We start from the raw sequence: 21,153 nt of genomic DNA on the forward strand, positions 1-21,153 counted from the left end.
TACACATACATATATATATATAAATATATATATTAACCCATGCTAGCATGGAAAACGGACGTTAAACGACGGTGATGAGGAGGAGGATTATATATATATATATATACATACATACACAAACACATATTTCAAGTGCCCTATATATCTTATTTACTGATCTGACAACCCTAGTTTTGACCCATCTGCAACCAGAAAAAGGTTAAGAGGTCAATTCCTTCTCATTCACTGCCAGGTGCTGAGAGAAGAGAACAATATACCATTAATTTGATTGAGAATTAATAAAAACGTGGATTCGGTTTCAAATACGCTATGCTATACTGTAGCTGTTCGCTACCCATTCATACAATCACGTAATCATAAGTATACGAACATGTGTAGTTTGTATAAAATACTAGCAGTATCGCCCGGCGTTGCTCGGGTTTGTAAGGGAAATAACTGTATAAGCATTTTTAGAGAGTTACTTCCCTTATAAATTCGGGCTTTCTTAGCCATTTTTGTTTTGGTGTCTTCAAGCCATGAAGTCGTTGTTCTAAAAGAACGCTGGTTTCCTTCACAACGCATTACGACGTTGATTTCTTTACACTCCCTTCCCCCACAGCTTCACGAGGGAGGGAAGGGGGAGAAGCAAACAGGTGCAGCTGTGAGCGTGGACGCCAACTCCGCCGCCATCGACACACGATGCATTTTATGCATTAAAATGGAATAAAAAATGATGTTAAATTATTTTTAAAATCGTAGACTCATCGTTGACGCGCGCTAATAGTCAGACGGGCTTGATATGAATCACGACTATAAGATACCCGAATTTGGTTAAACTGCACCGCAAAATGTGGGAGGAGTTAGGAATCTAAATCGAAGGGGACAGACACTCACACAACTAGAGTTTTATATATATAGATGTATTTTATTCAAACATGAACAGGATATTTCTACAAAAACAGAAAGAGAGGGAAAAACATGTCTAGGTAATACCTTATTTTCATAGAATGATTTAAGGCAGATACCACGGATGAGTTAAAATATTTGGGCCAAGCTGGCAATGAATGGACCAATCAAGAGAGAAATAGAAAGGGCATTGTGAGTAGCGACGTATAACAACATCCGAGACGATGATCAATACAGCCAGGTATAAATACTCACACAAACACAGAAAGACCTCCTAACAGCAGGTGGCGAACTGGCAGAATCGTTAGCACGGCCGGCGAAATGCTTAGCGGTATTTCGTCTGTCGAGGTCGACTTTGCCTTTCATCCTTTCGGGGTCGATTAAATAAGTACCAGTGTACCACTGGGGTCGATATAATCGACTTAATCCGTTTGTCTGTCCTTGTTTGTCTTCTCTGTGTTTAGCCCTTGTGGGTAGTAAAGAAATAGGTATTTCGTCTGTCGTTACGTTCTGAGTTCAAATTCCGCCGAGGTCGACTTTGCCTTTCATCCTTTCGGGGTCGATAAATTAAGTACCAGTTACGCACTGAGGTCGAAGCAATCGACTTAATACCTATGTCTGTCTTTGTTTGTCCCCTCTGTGTTTAGCCCCTTGTGGATAATAAAGAAATAGGTATACTGTTGATTAAAGGGAGGTAAAGCAGAGCAGGTGCCCTCAGTATTTTGGTGAAAGGGTTAGGCATGCGCATTGAGCGTACTTCTTACTTCATGTTCATATCTGGTTTGAATGTCCTGGGCTTTGATTTCTCTTAATCAACTGATTAATACGCTAATAATACTTATAATTCATTTTCCAACTACCAGATAGATATATATATAACAATTCTATCCTTTGTGAAACATTTCCGTAAGTATTAAACAAGGAAAATATTCGTTGTTTTTGATTCTGTAGACTTTCGGTTTTTCGCGCGTCGATTCTTTGAGTCTGATTTGTGCGGGATTTGGCTGCTATTTCTAGCGGAGAAAGCTATCTCGTACAATCTCCTTCGTTGCCAGGTCAGTTTGTAGTGTTTTAGTTTGAGAAATAGTCTGGAATACACTCCAACCACTGAAATGGTCAGAAAGCGGCATAACTACAGATGTGTACCCCATTGACTTTGTTGGCGGATAACTTTGAGAAAAAGGGATACTTTTAAACGAAATTTTCAAAATATATCGCTTAAATGCTGTATATTCAGAATATGTAGGGATTTATGGGAACGAATTTTCCCCCCTAATAACTTTCAGAAAAACGGGAATCTTTTAATGAAAGTTTATACCTTCGGAACGGCATGGATTACGATTATATGAAGAACTTTCTGGGGAAATTGTTTTCCAAGCGATGGGGACAAGAGTATCTGATCAAGAAAAACACATGTTGGGATTTCCTAGATCATATGAGCTTCATTTATTTCAAGCTAATGCATGTCCTTGGCAGTCACCGCCCATGTTTCTCTGCCATGTAGCATAGCTGTTCGCACACACGTGTCATACACTCTACCTTTCACTCTGAGTGAGAGGCCCTTTGTTACCGGCAGAGACAGGAGCTCTCTGAACTTTGCCGAGGCTATTCTTATTCTAGCAGCTACGCTCTCAGAGCACCCACCCTAACTGCTAAATTTGTCACCAAGGTAATGGAAGCTATTAGCTACTTCTAGTTTTTCCTCCTGGCTTGTGATGGAGGCTGTTCTCTGCTCATTTTCAGTGTTTATTGCCCCTGTGCATCTGCCACACACAATAACTATCTTCCCAGTTAACCTTCTTTTGATATTACTGCACCACTTATGTATCGAAAGCTTACACTGGGTACATCTTATGGAGTTTCTGCCTGCACCTTTCCTACACATCGAGCAGGGCCATCTACCTGAAGGGATTTGTGATTTGTCTGCCTTCCTACTTACTAAGACTTTGGCTTTTGCTAGGTTGACTCTAAGGCCCTTCGATTCTAGATCTTGCTTTCACACCTGAAACTTCTACAGTGGTACTTCTGGGAGTGACTCAGCTATTGGAGCAAGGTCATCAGCACAAAGGATCTCTCAGGGGCAGCCTGTCTTGAATTCCTATGTTATTTCCTGGAAGACTATGATAAATAAGAGGTGGCTGAGGACTGATCCTTGGTGGACCCCTACTCCTACCCAGTATAGTGATGATTTATTTACATATCTTGAGCATGCACAGCAACACAAATTATGAGATTGGGAATAACTATTCACGAATCTCGTTTCGTGCATCAATAACTCTTCTGTTTTCTCATAAATGTTATTATTTTCATCTTACATAAAATACTTGTACAGTTTCCCTGTTATATTAAATATCTGTACATTTCTGTATTGGAAACATTTCTTATATTACATTCATTGTTTGCATGGAATCCTGGGATGTCACTTGTTGTCACTCCAGGTTTCAATCACAGAACACTTTCATGTTTTTGGGGGCAATTTACTTTCACTATTTTATAAGACTAAACTACATGTTAACCCAATTCTCTTTCCCCTTTTCACTTGAAAATGCAACATAACTTTCTTTTCAACCTGTTTCCATTTTTATCCAGAGACAAAAAAAACTAAACGAATCTTCAATCATTAGTAGAACTATGAAATTTACCCTGAAATTAAGATTACAGGGTGAACAGAAAATCATGGATATAAAATGATGTGATGTTAAATTTAATAAATCCAAATATTCTGTTGTTAAGGGAAATGTTTATTTCTACAGTTTATCTCAATAGAAATGAATCTGTATTTTTTGAGTAGCCTCTACATCTTACACTGTTGTTTCTATCTGATTTCAGGACATCAGATGACATTGACATAACGGAAGGAACATCCTCAATATCTACCATGTTTTAAGGAATAAAGGAAATTATTATACAAGACAGATGTATAGCATTGTTTCTAGAAATCTGTGGAAGAATTCCTGTGAAACATTTCTGAACATCACTGACTGAAGCATGAAGAAGAGTGGTTCCTGTTCTGATGAAACTTGGATAAATTTATGTAATTGCTGCTAGAGAAAGGTAACCCTGGACAGAAATACAGCTGTAGTAGGAGCATTAGTAAGGAATAAAGTGTAAGAAGAAAGCAGGAAAAATATTTAAACTGGGATTTGTGAGGAAAAAGAGTGGAAATGAGTGAGAAAGGTATAGAACTGATTTCCTCTGAACCCATGACGAAAGAGGGAAGGAAATTGTCATACGAGTGTGATGTCTGTAAAAAGGTCTTTTCCCTAAAATGTAAGCTAATTTCTCACAAACGCATTCATACAAGAGAGAAACCGTTTCATTGTGAGGTCTGTGGTAAATCTTTCACTTACAGTAGTTACGTAATTAGACACAAACGTAGTCATACAGGTGAGAAACCATATCGCTGTGATGTCTGTGGTAAATCATTCTCTCGGAGTGGTCATTTAGCTACACATATACGTATTCATACAGGTGAGAAACCATATCATTGTGATGTCTGTGGTAACTCATTCTCTGACAGTGGTCACTTAACTGATCACAAACGTATTCATACAGGAGAGAAACCGTATCATTGTGATATCTGTGGTAAATCATTCTCTCAGAGGAGTAACCTAACTTCACACAGACGTATTCATATGGGAGAAACACCATATCATTGTGATATTTGTGGTAAATCATTCTCTCAAAGTTATTCCTTAACATATCACAAACGTATTCATACAGGGGAGAAGCCATATCACTGTGACATCTGTGGTAAATCATTCTCTAAAAGTGAACCCTTAAGAAATCACAAGCGTATTCATACAGGAGAGAAGCCATATCGCTGTGACATCTGTGGTAAATCATTCTCTAACAGTAGTCACTTAACTAGACATAAACGTATTCATACAGGGGAGAAGCCATATCATTGTGATATGTGTGGTAAATCATTCTCTCAAAGTTTTCAATTTACTTTACATAAACGTGTTCATACAGGAGAGAACCCATATCCTTGTGATATCTGTGGTAAATCATTCTCTGGTAATTCATCGTTAGTTACTCACAAACGTATTCATACAGGGGAGAAGCCATTTCAATGTGATATCTGTGGTAAATCATTCTCTCGGAGTACTCACTTAACTAGACATAAGTATACCCATACAGGCGAGAACGCATGGAAGTGTGATATCTGTGGTAAATCATTCTCTCAAAATAGTGACTTAAGGATACACATACGTACTCATACAGGAGAGAAACCGTATCATTGTGACATCTGTGGAAAGTCATTCTCTGACAATAGTGCCTTGATTTCGCACAAGCGTGTTCATACGAAGGAGAAGCCATATTGCTGTGATGTCTGTGGTAAATCATTCTCTAGAAGTGATCATTTAACTAAACACCGTCGTACCCATGGAAAAAAGTGACTGTATCATTGTGATATCTGGTAAATCATTCTCCAAGAGTGCTTCGTCAACTACACACATATGTATTCATACTGGAGAGACACTATATCACTATGGTAAATAATTTATTTTCAGTGGGGCCATGATATTGCACAAACAGCACTAGCAACAGCCACGCCCAAATGTTGTTCTTTTTTACGTGCCACCGGCGCAAGTGCCAGTAAGGCGACACTGGTAACGATCACGCTCAAATGGTGCTTTTTACAAGGCTTAAATTCCTCACGAGAAATAACTACAAGACCCACACCAGGAATTCCATTCATCTCCCAGCTCAAAGAGGCAAGCCCCACCCTGTGCTTGACTCAAGGAGAAAAAGCAACCCCCAATATCAGCAGCGGGGCCTAATAGCATTTGCTGGTTTATCCCCACCTTATCATGTGGGTTCCTTACCCTTTTTATTAACATCAATTCACTCATCCATCCACAAACACTCTCCAAGCTTTCCTATCATTTATAAACTCTCTTGACTCTCTCACACCATCACTGCTAACCAGCAAAGCTTTCCTCACTCCATCCATCCACCCAGACTAAGGTCTGCCTCTGGTTCTGTTGCCTACCACCTCTGTCTTCACCCCACCTTACCATATGCTCCTCATACATGTAGCCAAACCACCTCAAGATATATGCATATATATATATATTATATATATATATATATATATATATATATATATATATATATATATACATACATGTATATATATATATATATATATATATATACACACACAAACACACATGTATATATATATATATAATATATAAGTAATTGAGTGATACTACACACTGACTGGTCAGAATACAGTTTGCAAAACCTAGTAATCTGGAGCCTACACAGCTGTATTTAAGGCACAGATTTAATCATCTCGCTAAAGTCAAAAGTTGTGAAGCATGACTGTCACCACTACTACGTGAACCTGAAGATTGCAGAATTTAATGCATGAAAGTACTAATTCAATCACAATGAACATCTAACATTCTATTATTTTATTTTATTTTTTTATATTATATTATCTTATATTATATCATTATAAGATTGTAAATAAAACATGAAAACCAGACAAGGTTGGAATTCTTTTCATTAATATATATATATACACATACATATATATATATAAATATATATATTAACCCATGCTAGCATGGAAAACGGACGTTAAACGACGGTGATGAGGAGGAGGATTATATATATATATATATACATACATACACAAACACATATTTCAAGTGCCCTATATATCTTATTTACTGATCTGACAACCCTAGTTTTGACCCATCTGCAACCAGAAAAAGGTTAAGAGGTCAATTCCTTCTCATTCACTGCCAGGTGCTGAGAGAAGAGAACAATATACCATTAATTTGATTGAGAATTAATAAAAACGTGGATTCGGTTTCAAATACGCTATGCTATACTGTAGCTGTTCGCTACCCATTCATACAATCACGTAATCATAAGTATACGAACATGTGTAGTTTGTATAAAATACTAGCAGTATCGCCCGGCGTTGCTCGGGTTTGTAAGGGAAATAACTGTATAAGCATTTTTAGAGAGTTACTTCCCTTATAAATTCGGGCTTTCTTAGCCATTTTTGTTTTGGTGTCTTCAAGCCATGAAGTCGTTGTTCTAAAAGAACGCTGGTTTCCTTCACAACGCATTACGACGTTGATTTCTTTACACTCCCTTCCCCCACAGCTTCACGAGGGAGGGAAGGGGGAGAAGCAAACAGGTGCAGCTGTGAGCGTGGACGCCAACTCCGCCGCCATCGACACACGATGCATTTTATGCATTAAAATGGAATAAAAAATGATGTTAAATTATTTTTAAAATCGTAGACTCATCGTTGACGCGCGCTAATAGTCAGACGGGCTTGATATGAATCACGACTATAAGATACCCGAATTTGGTTAAACTGCACCGCAAAATGTGGGAGGAGTTAGGAATCTAAATCGAAGGGGACAGACACTCACACAACTAGAGTTTTATATATATAGATGTATTTTATTCAAACATGAACAGGATATTTCTACAAAAACAGAAAGAGAGGGAAAAACATGTCTAGGTAATACCTTATTTTCATAGAATGATTTAAGGCAGATACCACGGATGAGTTAAAATATTTGGGCCAAGCTGGCAATGAATGGACCAATCAAGAGAGAAATAGAAAGGGCATTGTGAGTAGCGACGTATAACAACATCCGAGACGATGATCAATACAGCCAGGTATAAATACTCACACAAACACAGAAAGACCTCCTAACAGCAGGTGGCGAACTGGCAGAATCGTTAGCACGGCCGGCGAAATGCTTAGCGGTATTTCGTCTGTCGAGGTCGACTTTGCCTTTCATCCTTTCGGGGTCGATTAAATAAGTACCAGTTACCACTGGGGTCGATATAATCGACTTAATCCGTTTGTCTGTCCTTGTTTGTCTTCTCTGTGTTTAGCCCCTTGTGGGTAGTAAAGAAATAGGTATTTCGTCTGTCGTTACGTTCTGAGTTCAAATTCCGCCGAGGTCGACTTTGCCTTTCATCCTTTCGGGGTCGATAAATTAAGTACCAGTTACGCACTGAGGTCGAAGCAATCGACTTAATACCTATGTCTGTCTTTGTTTGTCCCCTCTGTGTTTAGCCCCTTGTGGATAATAAAGAAATAGGTATACTGTTGATTAAAGGGAGGTAAAGCAGAGCAGGTGCCCTCAGTATTTTGGTGAAAGGGTTAGGCATGCGCATTGAGCGTACTTCTTACTTCATGTTCATATCTGGTTTGAATGTCCTGGGCTTTGATTTCTCTTAATCAACTGATTAATACGCTAATAATACTTATAATTCATTTTCCAACTACCAGATATATATATATATAACAATTCTATCCTTTGTGAAACATTTCCGTAAGTATTAAACAAGGAAAATATTCGTTGTTTTTGATTCTGTAGACTTTCGGTTTTTCGCGCGTCGATTCTTTGAGTCTGATTTGTGCGGGATTTGGCTGCTATTTCTAGCGGAGAAAGCTATCTCGTACAATCTCCTTCGTTGCCAGGTCAGTTTGTAGTGTTTTAGTTTGAGAAATAGTCTGGAATACACTCCAACCACTGAAATGGTCAGAAAGCGGCATAACTACAGATGTGTACCCCATTGACTTTGTTGGCGGATAACTTTGAGAAAAAGGGATACTTTTAAACGAAATTTTCAAAATATATCGCTTAAATGCTGTATATTCAGAATATGTAGGGATTTATGGGAACGAATTTTCCCCCCTAATAACTTTCAGAAAAACGGGAATCTTTTAATGAAAGTTTATACCTTCGGAACGGCATGGATTACGATTATATGAAGAACTTTCTGGGGAAATTGTTTTCCAAGCGATGGGGACAAGAGTATCTGATCAAAAAAACACATGTTGGGATTTCCTAGATCATATGAGCTTCATTTATTTCAAGCTAATGCATGTCCTTGGCAGTCACCGCCCATGTTTCTCTGCCATGTAGCATAGCTGTTCGCACACACGTGTCATACACTCTACCTTTCACTCTGAGTGAGAGGCCCTTTGTTACCGGCAGAGACAGGAGCTCTCTGAACTTTGCCGAGGCTATTCTTATTCTAGCAGCTACGCTCTCAGAGCACCCACCCTAACTGCTAAATTTGTCACCAAGGTAATGGAAGCTATTAGCTACTTCTAGTTTTTCCTCCTGGCTTGTGATGGAGGCTGTTCTCTGCTCATTTTCAGTGTTTATTGCCCCTGTGCATCTGCCACACACAATAACTATCTTCCCAGTTAACCTTCTTTTGATATTACTGCACCACTTATGTATCGAAAGCTTACACTGGGTACATCTTATGGAGTTTCTGCCTGCACCTTTCCTACACATCGAGCAGGGCCATCTACCTGAAGGGATTTGTGATTTGTCTGCCTTCCTACTTACTAAGACTTTGGCTTTTGCTAGGTTGACTCTAAGGCCCTTCGATTCTAGATCTTGCTTTCACACCTGAAACTTCTACAGTGGTACTTCTGGGAGTGACTCAGCTATTGGAGCAAGGTCATCAGCACAAAGGATCTCTCAGGGGCAGCCTGTCTTGAATTCCTATGTTATTTCCTGGAAGACTATGATAAATAAGAGGTGGCTGAGGACTGATCCTTGGTGGACCCCTACTCCTACCCAGTATAGTGATGATTTATTTACATATCTTGAGCATGCACAGCAACACAAATTATGAGATTGGGAATAACTATTCACGAATCTCGTTTCGTGCATCAATAACTCTTCTGTTTTCTCATAAATGTTATTATTTTCATCTTACATAAAATACTTGTACAGTTTCCCTGTTATATTAAATATCTGTACATTTCTGTATTGGAAACATTTCTTATATTACATTCATTGTTTGCATGGAATCCTGGGATGTCACTTGTTGTCACTCCAGGTTTCAATCACAGAACACTTTCATGTTTTTGGGGGCAATTTACTTTCACTATTTTATAAGACTAAACTACATGTTAACCCAATTCTCTTTCCCCTTTTCACTTGAAAATGCAACATAACTTTCTTTTCAACCTGTTTCCATTTTTATCCAGAGACAAAAAAAACTAAACGAATCTTCAATCATTAGTAGAACTATGAAATTTACCCTGAAATTAAGATTACAGGGTGAACAGAAAATCATGGATATAAAATGATGTGATGTTAAATTTAATAAATCCAAATATTCTGTTGTTAAGGGAAATGTTTATTTCTACAGTTTATCTCAATAGAAATGAATCTGTATTTTTTGAGTAGCCTCTACATCTTACACTGTTGTTTCTATCTGATTTCAGGACATCAGATGACATTGACATAACGGAAGGAACATCCTCAATATCTACCATGTTTTAAGGAATAAAGGAAATTATTATACAAGACAGATGTATAGCATTGTTTCTAGAAATCTGTGGAAGAATTCCTGTGAAACATTTCTGAACATCACTGACTGAAGCATGAAGAAGAGTGGTTCCTGTTCTGATGAAACTTGGATAAATTTATGTAATTGCTGCTAGAGAAAGGTAACCCTGGACAGAAATACAGCTGTAGTAGGAGCATTAGTAAGGAATAAAGTGTAAGAAGAAAGCAGGAAAAATATTTAAACTGGGATTTGTGAGGAAAAAGAGTGGAAATGAGTGAGAAAGGTATAGAACTGATTTCCTCTGAACCCATGACGAAAGAGGGAAGGAAATTGTCATACGAGTGTGATGTCTGTAAAAAGGTCTTTTCCCTAAAATGTAAGCTAATTTCTCACAAACGCATTCATACAAGAGAGAAACCGTTTCATTGTGAGGTCTGTGGTAAATCTTTCACTTACAGTAGTTACGTAATTAGACACAAACGTAGTCATACAGGTGAGAAACCATATCGCTGTGATGTCTGTGGTAAATCATTCTCTCGGAGTGGTCATTTAGCTACACATATACGTATTCATACAGGTGAGAAACCATATCATTGTGATGTCTGTGGTAACTCATTCTCTGACAGTGGTCACTTAACTGATCACAAACGTATTCATACAGGAGAGAAACCGTATCATTGTGATATCTGTGGTAAATCATTCTCTCAGAGGAGTAACCTAACTTCACACAGACGTATTCATATGGGAGAAACACCATATCATTGTGATATTTGTGGTAAATCATTCTCTCAAAGTTATTCCTTAACATATCACAAACGTATTCATACAGGGGAGAAGCCATATCACTGTGACATCTGTGGTAAATCATTCTCTAAAAGTGAACCCTTAAGAAATCACAAGCGTATTCATACAGGAGAGAAGCCATATCGCTGTGACATCTGTGGTAAATCATTCTCTAACAGTAGTCACTTAACTAGACATAAACGTATTCATACAGGGGAGAAGCCATATCATTGTGATATGTGTGGTAAATCATTCTCTCAAAGTTTTCAATTTACTTTACATAAACGTGTTCATACAGGAGAGAACCCATATCCTTGTGATATCTGTGGTAAATCATTCTCTGGTAATTCATCGTTAGTTACTCACAAACGTATTCATACAGGGGAGAAGCCATTTCAATGTGATATCTGTGGTAAATCATTCTCTCGGAGTACTCACTTAACTAGACATAAGTATACCCATACAGGCGAGAACGCATGGAAGTGTGATATCTGTGGTAAATCATTCTCTCAAAATAGTGACTTAAGGATACACATACGTACTCATACAGGAGAGAAACCGTATCATTGTGACATCTGTGGAAAGTCATTCTCTGACAATAGTGCCTTGATTTCGCACAAGCGTGTTCATACGAAGGAGAAGCCATATTGCTGTGATGTCTGTGGTAAATCATTCTCTAGAAGTGATCATTTAACTAAACACCGTCGTACCCATGGAAAAAAGTGACTGTATCATTGTGATATCTGGTAAATCATTCTCCAAGAGTGCTTCGTCAACTACACACATATGTATTCATACTGGAGAGACACTATATCACTATGGTAAATAATTTATTTTCAGTGGGGCCATGATATTGCACAAACAGCACTAGCAACAGCCACGCCCAAATGTTGTTCTTTTTTACGTGCCACCGGCGCAAGTGCCAGTAAGGCGACACTGGTAACGATCACGCTCAAATGGTGCTTTTTACAAGGCTTAAATTCCTCACGAGAAATAACTACAAGACCCACACCAGGAATTCCATTCATCTCCCAGCTCAAAGAGGCAAGCCCCACCCTGTGCTTGACTCAAGGAGAAAAAGCAACCCCCAATATCAGCAGCGGGGCCTAATAGCATTTGCTGGTTTATCCCCACCTTATCATGTGGGTTCCTTACCCTTTTTATTAACATCAATTCACTCATCCATCCACAAACACTCTCCAAGCTTTCCTATCATTTATAAACTCTCTTGACTCTCTCACACCATCACTGCTAACCAGCAAAGCTTTCCTCACTCCATCCATCCACCCAGACTAAGGTCTGCCTCTGGTTCTGTTGCCTACCACCTCTGTCTTCACCCCACCTTACCATATGCTCCTCATACATGTAGCCAAACCACCTCAAGATATATGCATATATATATATATATATATATATATATATATATATATATATATATATATATATATATATACATACATGTATATATATATATATATATATATATACACACACAAACACACATGTATATATATATAATATATAAGTAATTGAGTGATACTACACACTGACTGGTCAGAATACAGTTTGCAAAACCTAGTAATCTGGAGCCTACACAGCTGTATTTAAGGCACAGATTTAATCATCTCGCTAAAGTCAAAAGTTGTGAAGCATGACTGTCACCACTACTACGTGAACCTGAAGATTGCAGAATTTAATGCATGAAAGTACTAATTCAATCACAATGAACATCTAACATTCTATTATTTTATTTTATTTTTTATATTATATTATCTTATATTATATCATTATAAGATTGTAAATAAAACATGAAAACCAGACAAGGTTGGAATTCTTTTCATTAATATATATATATACACATACATATATATATATAAATATATATATTAACCCATGCTAGCATGGAAAACGGACGTTAAACGACGGTGATGAGGAGGAGGATTATATATATATATATATACATACATACACAAACACATATTTCAAGTGCCCTATATATCTTATTTACTGATCTGACAACCCTAGTTTTGACCCATCTGCAACCAGAAAAAGGTTAAGAGGTCAATTCCTTCTCATTCACTGCCAGGTGCTGAGAGAAGAGAACAATATACCATTAATTTGATTGAGAATTAATAAAAACGTGGATTCGGTTTCAAATACGCTATGCTATACTGTAGCTGTTCGCTACCCATTCATACAATCACGTAATCATAAGTATACGAACATGTGTAGTTTGTATAAAATACTAGCAGTATCGCCCGGCGTTGCTCGGGTTTGTAAGGGAAATAACTGTATAAGCATTTTTAGAGAGTTACTTCCCTTATAAATTCGGGCTTTCTTAGCCATTTTTGTTTTGGTGTCTTCAAGCCATGAAGTCGTTGTTCTAAAAGAACGCTGGTTTCCTTCACAACGCATTACGACGTTGATTTCTTTACACTCCCTTCCCCCACAGCTTCACGAGGGAGGGAAGGGGGAGAAGCAAACAGGTGCAGCTGTGAGCGTGGACGCCAACTCCGCCGCCATCGACACACGATGCATTTTATGCATTAAAATGGAATAAAAAATGATGTTAAATTATTTTTAAAATCGTAGACTCATCGTTGACGCGCGCTAATAGTCAGACGGGCTTGATATGAATCACGACTATAAGATACCCGAATTTGGTTAAACTGCACCGCAAAATGTGGGAGGAGTTAGGAATCTAAATCGAAGGGGACAGACACTCACACAACTAGAGTTTTATATATATAGATGTATTTTATTCAAACATGAACAGGATATTTCTACAAAAACAGAAAGAGAGGGAAAAACATGTCTAGGTAATACCTTATTTTCATAGAATGATTTAAGGCAGATACCACGGATGAGTTAAAATATTTGGGCCAAGCTGGCAATGAATGGACCAATCAAGAGAGAAATAGAAAGGGCATTGTGAGTAGCGACGTATAACAACATCCGAGACGATGATCAATACAGCCAGGTATAAATACTCACACAAACACAGAAAGACCTCCTAACAGCAGGTGGCGAACTGGCAGAATCGTTAGCACGGCCGGCGAAATGCTTAGCGGTATTTCGTCTGTCGAGGTCGACTTTGCCTTTCATCCTTTCGGGGTCGATTAAATAAGTACCAGTGTACCACTGGGGTCGATATAATCGACTTAATCCGTTTGTCTGTCCTTGTTTGTCTTCTCTGTGTTTAGCCCCTTGTGGGTAGTAAAGAAATAGGTATTTCGTCTGTCGTTACGTTCTGAGTTCAAATTCCGCCGAGGTCGACTTTGCCTTTCATCCTTTCGGGGTCGATAAATTAAGTACCAGTTACGCACTGAGGTCGAAGCAATCGACTTAATACCTATGTCTGTCTTTGTTTGTCCCCTCTGTGTTTAGCCCCTTGTGGATAATAAAGAAATAGGTATACTGTTGATTAAAGGGAGGTAAAGCAGAGCAGGTGCCCTCAGTATTTTGGTGAAAGGGTTAGGCATGCGCATTGAGCGTACTTCTTACTTCATGTTCATATCTGGTTTGAATGTCCTGGGCTTTGATTTCTCTTAATCAACTGATTAATACGCTAATAATACTTATAATTCATTTTCCAACTACCAGATATATATATATAACAATTCTATCCTTTGTGAAACATTTCCGTAAGTATTAAACAAGGAAAATATTCGTTGTTTTTGATTCTGTAGACTTTCGGTTTTTCGCGCGTCGATTCTTTGAGTCTGATTTGTGCGGGATTTGGCTGCTATTTCTAGCGGAGAAAGCTATCTCGTACAATCTCCTTCGTTGCCAGGTCAGTTTGTAGTGTTTTAGTTTGAGAAATAGTCTGGAATACACTCCAACCACTGAAATGGTCAGAAAGCGGCATAACTACAGATGTGTACCCCATTGACTTTGTTGGCGGATAACTTTGAGAAAAAGGGATACTTTTAAACGAAATTTTCAAAATATATCGCTTAAATGCTGTATATTCAGAATATGTAGGGATTTATGGGAACGAATTTTCCCCCCTAATAACTTTCAGAAAAACGGGAATCTTTTAATGAAAGTTTATACCTTCGGAACGGCATGGATTACGATTATATGAAGAACTTTCTGGGGAAATTGTTTTCCAAGCGATGGGGACAAGAGTATCTGATCAAAAAAACACATGTTGGGATTTCCTAGATCATATGAGCTTCATTTATTTCAAGCTAATGCATGTCCTTGGCAGTCACCGCCCATGTTTCTCTGCCATGTAGCATAGCTGTTCGCACACACGTGTCATACACTCTACCTTTCACTCTGAGTGAGAGGCCCTTTGTTACCGGCAGAGACAGGAGCTCTCTGAACTTTGCCGAGGCTATTCTTATTCTAGCAGCTACGCTCTCAGAGCACCCACCCTAACTGCTAAATTTGTCACCAAGGTAATGGAAGCTATTAGCTACTTCTAGTTTTTCCTCCTGGCTTGTGATGGAGGCTGTTCTCTGCTCATTTTCAGTGTTTATTGCCCCTGTGCATCTGCCACACACAATAACTATCTTCCCAGTTAACCTTCTTTTGATATTACTGCACCACTTATGTATCGAAAGCTTACACTGGGTACATCTTATGGAGTTTCTGCCTGCACCTTTCCTACACATCGAGCAGGGCCATCTACCTGAAGGGATTTGTGATTTGTCTGCCTTCCTACTTACTAAGACTTTGGCTTTTGCTAGGTTGACTCTAAGGCCCTTCGATTCTAGATCTTGCTTTCACACCTGAAACTTCTACAGTGGTACTTCTGGGAGTGACTCAGCTATTGGAGCAAGGTCATCAGCACAAAGGATCTCTCAGGGGCAGCCTGTCTTGAATTCCTATGTTATTTCCTGGAAGACTATGATAAATAAGAGGTGGCTGAGGACTGATCCTTGGTGGACCCCTACTCCTACCCAGTATAGTGATGATTTATTTACATATCTTGAGCATGCACAGCAACACAAATTATGAGATTGGGAATAACTATTCACGAATCTCGTTTCGTGCATCAATAACTCTTCTGTTTTCTCATAAATGTTATTATTTTCATCTTACATAAAATACTTGTACAGTTTCCCTGTTATATTAAATATCTGTACATTTCTGTATTGGAAACATTTCTTATATTACATTCATTGTTTGCATGGAATCCTGGGATGTCACTTGTTGTCACTCCAGGTTTCAATCACAGAACACTTTCATGTTTTTGGGGGCAATTTACTTTCACTATTTTATAAGACTAAACTACATGTTAACCCAATTCTCTTTCCCCTTTTCACTTGAAAATGCAACATAACTTTCTTTTCAACCTGTTTCCATTTTTATCCAGAGACAAAAAAAACTAAACGAATCTTCAATCATTAGTAGAACTATGAAATTTACCCTGAAATTAAGATTACAGGGTGAACAGAAAATCATGGATATAAAATGATGTGATGTTAAATTTAATAAATCCAAATATTCTGTTGTTAAGGGAAATGTTTATTTCTACAGTTTATCTCAATAGAAATGAATCTGTATTTTTTGAGTAGCCTCTACATCTTACACTGTTGTTTCTATCTGATTTCAGGACATCAGATGACATTGACATAACGGAAGGAACATCCTCAATATCTACCATGTTTTAAGGAATAAAGGAAATTATTATACAAGACAGATGTATAGCATTGTTTCTAGAAATCTGTGGAAGAATTCCTGTGAAACATTTCTGAACATCACTGACTGAAGCATGAAGAAGAGTGGTTCCTGTTCTGATGAAACTTGGATAAATTTATGTAATTGCTGCTAGAGAAAGGTAACCCTGGACAGAAATACAGCTGTAGTAGGAGCATTAGTAAGGAATAAAGTGTAAGAAGAAAGCAGGAAAAATATTTAAACTGGGATTTGTGAGGAAAAAGAGTGGAAATGAGTGAGAAAGGTATAGAACTGATTTCCTCTGAACCCATGACGAAAGAGGGAAGGAAATTGTCATACGAGTGTGATGTCTGTAAAAAGGTCTTTTCCCTAAAATGTAAGCTAATTTCTCACAAACGCATTCATACAAGAGAGAAACCGTTTCATTGTGAGGTCTGTGGTAAATCTTTCACTTACAGTAGTTACGTAATTAGACACAAACGTAGTCATACAGGTGAGAAACCATATCGCTGTGATGTCTGTGGTAAATCATTCTCTCGGAGTGGTCATTTAGCTACACATATACGTATTCATACAGGTGAGAAACCATATCATTGTGATGTCTGTGGTAACTCATTCTCTGACAGTGGTCACTTAACTGATCACAAACGTATTCATACAGGAGAGAAACCGTATCATTGTGATATCTGTGGTAAATCATTCTCTCAGAGGAGTAACCTAACTTCACACAGACGTATTCATATGGGAGAAACACCATATCATTGTGATATTTGTGGTAAATCATTCTCTCAAAGTTATTCCTTAACATATCACAAACGTATTCATACAGGGGAGAAGCCATATCACTGTGACATCTGTGGTAAATCATTCTCTAAAAGTGAACCCTTAAGAAATCACAAGCGTATTCATACAGGAGAGAAGCCATATCGCTGTGACATCTGTGGTAAATCATTCTCTAACAGTAGTCACTTAACTAGACATAAACGTATTCATACAGGGGAGAAGCCATATCATTGTGATATGTGTGGTAAATCATTCTCTCAAAGTTTTCAATTTACTTTACATAAACGTGTTCATACAGGAGAGAACCCATATCCTTGTGATATCTGTGGTAAATCATTCTCTGGTAATTCATCGTTAGTTACTCACAAACGTATTCATACAGGGGAGAAGCCATTTCAATGTGATATCTGTGGTAAATCATTCTCTCGGAGTACTCACTTAACTAGACATAAGTATACCCATACAGGCGAGAACGCATGGAAGTGTGATATCTGTGGTAAATCATTCTCTCAAAATAGTGACTTAAGGATACACATACGTACTCATACAGGAGAGAAACCGTATCATTGTGACATCTGTGGAAAGTCATTCTCTGACAATAGTGCCTTGATTTCGCACAAGCGTGTTCATACGAAGGAGAAGCCATATTGCTGTGATGTCTGTGGTAAATCATTCTCTAGAAGTGATCATTTAACTAAACACCGTCGTACCCATGGAAAAAAGTGACTGTATCATTGTGATATCTGGTAAATCATTCTCCAAGAGTGCTTCGTCAACTACACACATATGTATTCATACTGGAGAGACACTATATCACTATGGTAAATAATTTATTTTCAGTGGGGCCATGATATTGCACAAACAGCACTAGCAACAGCCACGCCCAAATGTTGTTCTTTTTTACGTGCCACCGGCGCAAGTGCCAGTAAGGCGACACTGGTAACGATCACGCTCAAATGGTGCTTTTTACAAGGCTTAAATTCCTCACGAGAAATAACTACAAGACCCACACCAGGAATTCCATTCATCTCCCAGCTCAAAGAGGCAAGCCCCACCCTGTGCTTGACTCAAGGAGAAAAAGCAACCCCCAATATCAGCAGCGGGGCCTAATAGCATTTGCTGGTTTATCCCCACCTTATCATGTGGGTTCCTTACCCTTTTTATTAACATCAATTCACTCATCCATCCACAAACACTCTCCAAGCTTTCCTATCATTTATAAACTCTCTTGACTCTCTCACACCATCACTGCTAACCAGCAAAGCTTTCCTCACTCCATCCATCCACCCAGACTAAGGTCTGCCTCTGGTTCTGTTGCCTACCACCTCTGTCTTCACCCCACCTTACCATATGCTCCTCATACATGTAGCCAAACCACCTCAAGATATATGCATATATATATATATTATATATATATATATATATATATATATATATATATATATATATATATATATATATATATATATATATATATACACACACAAACACACATGTATATATATATATAATATATAAGTAATTGAGTGATACTACACACTGACTGGTCAGAATACAGTTTGCAAAACCTAGTAATCTGGAGCCTACACAGCTGTATTTAAGGCACAGATTTAATCATCTCGCTAAAGTCAAAAGTTGTGAAGCATGACTGTCACCACTACTACGTGAACCTGAAGATTGCAGAATTTAATGCATGAAAGTACTAATTCAATCACAATGAACATCTAACATTCTATTATTTTATTTTATTTTTTTATATTATATTATCTTATATTATATCATTATAAGATTGTAAATAAAACATGAAAACCAGACAAGGTTGGAATTCTTTTCATTAATATATATATATACACATACATATATATATATAAATATATATATTAACCCATGCTAGCATGGAAAACGGACGTTAAACGACGGTGATGAGGAGGAGGATTATATATATATATATATACATACATACACAAACACATATTTCAAGTGCCCTATATATCTTATTTACTGATCTGACAACCCTAGTTTTGACCCATCTGCAACCAGAAAAAGGTTAAGAGGTCAATTCCTTCTCATTCACTGCCAGGTGCTGAGAGAAGAGAACAATATACCATTAATTTGATTGAGAATTAATAAAAACGTGGATTCGGTTTCAAATACGCTATGCTATACTGTAGCTGTTCGCTACCCATTCATACAATCACGTAATCATAAGTATACGAACATGTGTAGTTTGTATAAAATACTAGCAGTATCGCCCGGCGTTGCTCGGGTTTGTAAGGGAAATAACTGTATAAGCATTTTTAGAGAGTTACTTCCCTTATAAATTCGGGCTTTCTTAGCCATTTTTGTTTTGGTGTCTTCAAGCCATGAAGTCGTTGTTCTAAAAGAACGCTGGTTTCCTTCACAACGCATTACGACGTTGATTTCTTTACACTCCCTTCCCCCACAGCTTCACGAGGGAGGGAAGGGGGAGAAGCAAACAGGTGCAGCTGTGAGCGTGGACGCCAACTCCGCCGCCATCGACACACGATGCATTTTATGCATTAAAATGGAATAAAAAATGATGTTAAATTATTTTTAAAATCGTAGACTCATCGTTGACGCGCGCTAATAGTCAGACGGGCTTGATATGAATCACGACTATAAGATACCCGAATTTGGTTAAACTGCACCGCAAAATGTGGGAGGAGTTAGGAATCTAAATCGAAGGGGACAGACACTCACACAACTAGAGTTTTATATATATAGATGTATTTTATTCAAACATGAACAGGATATTTCTACAAAAACAGAAAGAGAGGGAAAAACATGTCTAGGTAATACCTTATTTTCATAGAATGATTTAAGGCAGATACCACGGATGAGTTAAAATATTTGGGCCAAGCTGGCAATGAATGGACCAATCAAGAGAGAAATAGAAAGGGCATTGTGAGTAGCGACGTATAACAACATCCGAGACGATGATCAATACAGCCAGGTATAAATACTCACACAAACACAGAAAGACCTCCTAACAGCAGGTGGCGAACTGGCAGAATCGTTAGCACGGCCGGCGAAATGCTTAGCGGTATTTCGTCTGTCGAGGTCGACTTTGCCTTTCATCCTTTCGGGGTCGATTAAATAAGTACCAGTTATGCACTGGAGGTCGATATAATCGACTTAATCCGTTTGTCTGTCCTTGTTTGTCTTCTCTGTGTTTAGCCCCTTGTGGGTAGTAAAGAAATAGGTATTTCGTCTGTCGTTACGTTCTGAGTTCAAATTCCGCCGAGGTCGACTTTGCCTTTCATCCTTTCGGGGTCGATAAATTAAGTACCAGTTACGCACTGAGGTCGAAGCAATCGACTTAATACCTATGTCTGTCTTTGTTTGTCCCCTCTGTGTTTAGCCCCTTGTGGATAATAAAGAAATAGGTATACTGTTGATTAAAGGGAGGTAAAGCAGAGCAGGTGCCCTCAGTATTTTGGTGAAAGGGTTAGGCATGCGCATTGAGCGTACTTCTTACTTCATGTTCATATCTGGTTTGAATGTCCTGGGCTTTGATTTCTCTTAATCAACTGATTAATACGCTAATAATACTTATAATTCATTTTCCAACTACCAGATATATATATATATAACAATTCTATCCTTTGTGAAACATTTCCGTAAGTATTAAACAAGGAAAATATTCGTTGTTTTTGATTCTGTAGACTTTCGGTTTTTCGCGCGTCGATTCTTTGAGTCTGATTTGTGCGGGATTTGGCTGCTATTTCTAGCGGA

General features: G+C 38.1%; 1 protein-coding gene across 1 annotated transcript in view; it reads left to right on the plus strand.

The window, feature by feature from the left end:
* The window catches only part of LOC115226689 (zinc finger protein 91-like), a 151,591-nt gene that overhangs the window by 89,684 nt on the left and 40,754 nt on the right, over positions 1 to 21,153 (plus strand). Inside the window, exons 7-12 of the mRNA XM_036515233.1 lie at positions 4,677 to 4,790; positions 5,043 to 5,096; positions 11,098 to 11,211; positions 11,464 to 11,517; positions 17,512 to 17,625; positions 17,878 to 17,931. Of these exons, the coding sequence (XP_036371126.1) occupies positions 4,677 to 4,790; positions 5,043 to 5,096; positions 11,098 to 11,211; positions 11,464 to 11,517; positions 17,512 to 17,625; positions 17,878 to 17,931 (504 nt within the window). The remainder of the gene's footprint in view (positions 1 to 4,676; positions 4,791 to 5,042; positions 5,097 to 11,097; positions 11,212 to 11,463; positions 11,518 to 17,511; positions 17,626 to 17,877; positions 17,932 to 21,153) is intronic.

The sequence above is a fragment of the Octopus sinensis genome, linkage group LG30, assembly GCF_006345805.1.
Source record: "Octopus sinensis linkage group LG30, ASM634580v1, whole genome shotgun sequence".
In the NCBI taxonomy this organism is placed as follows: domain Eukaryota; kingdom Metazoa; phylum Mollusca; class Cephalopoda; order Octopoda; family Octopodidae; genus Octopus; species Octopus sinensis.